Genomic DNA, 5,449 nt, shown 5'->3' with positions numbered 1-5,449 from the left:
TTATTAGTTTACAAAGTCATCGAAATTATATGGCTTTGGCCAAAGTCCTTCATTTTATAAGTAATTTAGTATTTTTTCAAGGTGACAAATAAGAATTTTTCACCATGAAAAATAGTCATCATAGAGTTTTGTTCCAAACTTTTTTGCATTGAAAAATCTCTCAAACTTTTTAACTAGGCAAAAAACATCTCAAACTACAGCAATCATTGCAAATATGCCATTGCAAATATGCCATTCTATTATATTTTATTCATTTTTTTAAACAGTTTAATGTGGTCATATGCCTAAGGTATAATTGTAGTTTGAGAATCTTTTTAACTAAGTTGAAATCGAATTTAATAATGTCAAACATACAAATAATATGTCAAAAAATATATACATATTCCTATAATTTGTTATTTGAGTATTATCTATGTGTGTTTCTTTTGTCTAAACTCTCAAATCCCACCACATTAACACCACATTATTGGTACATCAACAAACTATTTAAAAAAATATATAATGCAACAAAAGAATGACGTTCGCAATGGATGCAATTGTTTTTGGAGGAATTTTAGCCATGCAAAAAAAATAGAGAGGCCAAACTTTACAAATGACATAATTTAGGAGAAAAAAAGGTTTATATATTTTTAGACTCCATGTTTTGCCTCATTACCTGTTTGGATCTTGTGTTTTGACAAATTATTTTTTGGACCCTGTGTTTTGTAAAATGGTTCAAATATGCTCATAAACCTGATTTTGATGAACAAAAAATTGAATATAACAACACAGTTATTAGGCAGAATGACTGTATTTTTGTTTTGAGTTGTTAGCTTAATGAATTCTTTGTGATTTTAGTTAAAAAAAACTTTGATCAAAATCGGTTTTAAGAGTCTATTTGAACTATTTTAGAAAATACAGGGTCCAAAAAGTAATTTATCAAAACACAGAGTCCAAACAGGTAATGAGACAAAACACAGAATCTAAAAATACATAATTCCGATAAAAAATCATCTTTGTCCTTTTTTAAATAATAATAAAAAAAAGAAATTATTTGTCCCATTTCCTCATTTCTCTTTATCTGTTCTCTTTTCCCTTTTCTTCATTTTTTTTATTTAAGTATATTTTATTATTAATATTCCTTTTAATCATAAGATTTTTTATTAGGCACATCAATAATAATAGATTATAATGTTATTTATTTTTTCAGAGAAAACAGTATCTATCATAAAAAATAAATATTTTACAATTTTTTTCTTCAATTTTGTGATCTTTGGTATGTATATATATTATGTAAAAAGTAATGTATTTACTTAATGCTATTTAAAAAATGTATTAATTTATTTTTATTAAGTTTTTTTAATTATCATAAAAATTTTTAATACATAAATAATGCCACATATTAAAAAAATAAACTTAAACATAGTCTATAGTTTTAAACCAGGAGTCTATTACATACACACTTTTTATATATAAATATATGATTCGTTATAGTTTTAAAATTAAAGATTTTTTTCTAATTTTCTTTTAGAAAAAAATACATATGAACTTCAATATAATAAAATATTAAAAAATTATAAATTAAAATTATGAAATTAAAAAAATTATTTGATCAAATTTTTAATTATTTAATTTTAAAAAAAAATAAAGGCAACAAAAATTTATATATAAATATATATTATTTAATTAAGGGTTTATATCTTTTTGGACCCTGTGTTTTTTCTCATTACTTGTTTGGACTCTGTGTTTTGACAAATTATTTTTTGGACCCTATGTTTTGTAAAATGGTTAAAATAGAACCCTAAACCCGATTTTGGTCAACGTTTTTTCAACTAAAATCACAAATAATTTACCAAACTAACAATTCAGAACAAAAATAAAATCATTTTGCTTAAAAACTGTGTTGTTATATTCAATTTTTTTCTTTATCAAAATTGAGTTTAGGGTTCTATTTTAACTATTTTACAAAACATAGGGTCCAAAAAATAATTTGTCAAAACACATGGTCCAAACAGGTAATGGGAAAAAACATAGGGTCCAAAAAAGTATAAACTCTTTAATTAATGGCTAGGGCAATTAAAATAAATCATTTCTCTTAAAAAGACTAAACAGTGATAAACTCGTTTATCTATGTGTTTTCAGGTAAAGTATTAGATGTTTTGTTTTGTTATATTTTACGCTTGTGTTTCGTATGTTTTCAGGTGTAGAAGGGCTTAGGTGACTTAGGTGTGGAAATATGGTAGAAAACCCGACAAAATGACAAAAATTGGTGGAAAACAATGTTTCGGAGCACTTTCTGCGATCGCGAGAATATGATTTTGTGGCCGCAATTCCAGAAAAGTTGGGCATTTCTAGAGTATTCCTGCGACCGCAGGAATGACATCTTGCGACCGTAGGATATGTCCATAAATGTGAAAAACACATATTTTTAATGAAGGGTGTTTTGGTCATTTCATGTGTTAGGAGAAAATCTAATAATGTTTAAGTCACGATTTTGGAGAGAAAAAAAGACACTTTTTGCAGACCTAGACTGGGAGAAAAGTATTGGGATCTCTTTGGAGAATAACTTTGATCGACATAGAGTTCTTTTCTTTTCTTTTTATCTTTACTTTATGTTAATTTATTGTTTATGGAATTCTTAATAATGAACATGAACTAATTTTATTTTCTAGGGTTTTTAATGTAAACACTTGAATCTTTGTTATTTATATGAGGATTTCATGATTCTTTATTCACTTCAATTCTAAATTATTTGATCTGTTTTTAATGCTTGTGAATGCTTGATCACCATTTGCATGATTTATAATTTTGATTTGAAATCTGAAAAGTGAGAATTGATTATGCTATGATTGAATAATCACCATTTTCATATTGGATGTAAATACCTATATGAATTGTGTAGTTTTAGGATTATTGTGTTTAATACATTTTTATGTGTTGAACTTTATCACAAGAGTGTAGAAAATTCACATGTAAATTGAGTTATTTGTTTCTTGAAAAATATTAAGAATCGTTTTTGTTAATCTACTGTTAGTTTAGGAAGAATAATTGTGAAGTTTGATTAGCGAAATAATAAAGTGAAAAATTGATGAAATTAAAATCCTTATTTCTTTATTTTTTAAGTTTTTACAATTATTTGCTTTCTTTCATAGTGTTATTTTATGTTTATTGCTTCTGTTATTTTAATATTTTTGAAATCAATTTATTGTTGACAAAATAGAAATAGAAAATTAATTTGTTGGTAATTAGTAAATCAATCTCCGTGGGAACAATATTTATTTATCAGTGTATTACTTGTGTCGATTACGTAACTTACATATCAATTTTACACAACAACCAACAAAATAAGAAAAGATGTTATGTCATATTTCACGATTACATATATGTTTGGATGAACCAAATACGTTAAATGACAAAATAAATAATAATTTTAAGCGCATAAATATTTTCGGTTATAGTTTTAAAAACATAATAGAAAATAATTCAAATATTTTAATATAAAATTTTAAAATATGTGATAATAAATTATTATGGCTCATTTATTATTTTTTATTTTTTTCCAATTTATTTACCTTATTTATATGACTTTATTATTTTTTATTTATTATTTATTTAGATGATTTTAAAACTAACGATATTAGAAAATAATAAAAAAAAATTAAATCTAACAGAAAACAACAATTTTCGTTAAACTCACATTTATATTAGATATATGTATACATTTGGAATAATTAGATATATATTTTGTATGAGATACAAAAATTATATGTATATTTTTTAAAAAAATCTTTACAAATATTGTGGAGTTGCAAAAATAATTTATTTTTTTAATGCTTTGCCAATAATATTCATACTTATTTGGTAAGATTAGTATTTAATGGTTATATCAATATTTATTTATTAATTTTTTAATAACTTTTAATTATAAGATCTTTGTTATGATCAATTTAATAACTTATAAAAATGATCTAATAATTATGACAGCTCTATATTCAAAATTAATAATAATATAATTTTTTATTTTTTCTGAAGATGTAACTATTATAAGGACTTTCATATATTTTGTCTTTTTTTGTCAGGACAAATAAATATGTTGAGGTTGTTGTACCAAGACAAATTAAATATTAGTTACAAATAAGGGTTTATATTTTTTTGGATTTTGTGTTTTTTTTTATTATCTGTTTGGACTATGTGTTTTGATAAATTATTTTTTGGACCCTAGTTTTGTAAAATTGTTAAAATAAAACCCTAAATCTGATTTTGGTTAATGTTTTTTCAACTAATATCACAAATAATTTACCAAACTAACAATTTAGAACAAAAATAAAATTATTATGCTTAAAAATTGTGTTGTTATATTCAATTTTTTCTTCATCAAAATTGAGTTTAGGGTTTTATTTTAACTATTTTACAAAACACAGGGTCCAAAAAGTAATTTATCAAAACACAGAGTCAAAACAGGTAATGAGAAAAAATACAGGGTCTAAAATAGTATAAACCCTACAAATAAATATGTTGGGATGTTCCTACAAATATTTTGTATTTTTTTCCTCAAAAGATGACCTTCTTACTTTGGTTTGGTAATCAGAATTGATTGTAACCCTTAAACTTTATTCATAAAATTATTACTCAGTTTTTATTACTTATTGATACTTGATGGAACTTTAAAAAAAAAATAGTGACAGTAAATAAGTTAGAAAAACTATTTTATTATTAAGTTGAACTTTTTTTGGGGGCCAAACGTTTGACACCCAATTTTTCAACTTATGAAAAAACTAGACTATGAGAATAAGATTCTAAAAGAAATTAACTCATGCGTTTAATTTCTATATCTCAAATTTGGTATTTAATAATTATTGATTATTATCACCCTAACAGGTGTTAATGCAATTTAATTTAAAAATAGAACCTTTAGTTTTATAACACATCCCATAATTAGCATAAAAACCCTTACCAAAAAAACAGCCACAAAAATCTCTCTCCCTCTATTTTTATCCCAACCCTTCCCAACCATTAATTAACATTTTTTCTCAAAGAAAAGAAAAGAATCCCAAATGTTTGTTTGTTGGTGTAACAAAACACAATAATGAAGGTTGCGGCGAAGGTGAGCTTGGTTTTTCTTGTGTTGGCCTTAGCCCTAACGACCGATAAGGCCTATTCATTCAACATGGCAGAAACAAGCCATGGCCTAAACCACTTCCAACGCTCATTGTTGAGTGGTGGCGGTGGTAGTGGCGGCGCAGTTGGCGACTATATTGGCGATAACAATGAGATGTTGTTCGACACGGAGGCGAGTCGCCGCACCCTGGCGCAAGGCAGGTCTCACATTAGTTACCAAGCATTGAAGGCCAATTCAGTGCCGTGTGGGCGCCGAGGCCAGTCCTACTATGATTGCCAGAAGAGGAAAAGGGCTAACCCATATAGGCGTGGTTGTAGTGCTATAACTCATTGTGCTAGGGTCACAGGTTGA

General features: G+C 25.9%; 1 protein-coding gene across 1 annotated transcript; it reads left to right on the top strand.

The window, feature by feature from the left end:
* Positions 1–5,065: 5,065 nt before the first annotated feature.
* LOC133780186 (protein RALF-like 19) lies at positions 5,066–5,449 on the top strand. Its single transcript, XM_062220058.1, has one exon. The coding sequence runs from the start codon at positions 5,066–5,068 to the stop codon at positions 5,447–5,449; it is 384 nt and encodes a 127-aa protein (XP_062076042.1).

This window comes from Humulus lupulus, chromosome 5 (genome assembly GCF_963169125.1).
Source record: "Humulus lupulus chromosome 5, drHumLupu1.1, whole genome shotgun sequence".
NCBI classification, from domain to species: Eukaryota; Viridiplantae; Streptophyta; class Magnoliopsida; order Rosales; family Cannabaceae; genus Humulus; species Humulus lupulus.
Note: the sequence above shows the minus strand (reverse complement) of the source record. Positions and strands in the feature narration are given on the sequence as shown.

Coding starts and splice junctions, on each gene's coding strand:
- LOC133780186 (XM_062220058.1), top strand. CDS start 5,066: ATGAAGGTTGCGGCGAAGGTGAGCTTGGTTTTTCTTGTGTTGGCCTTA.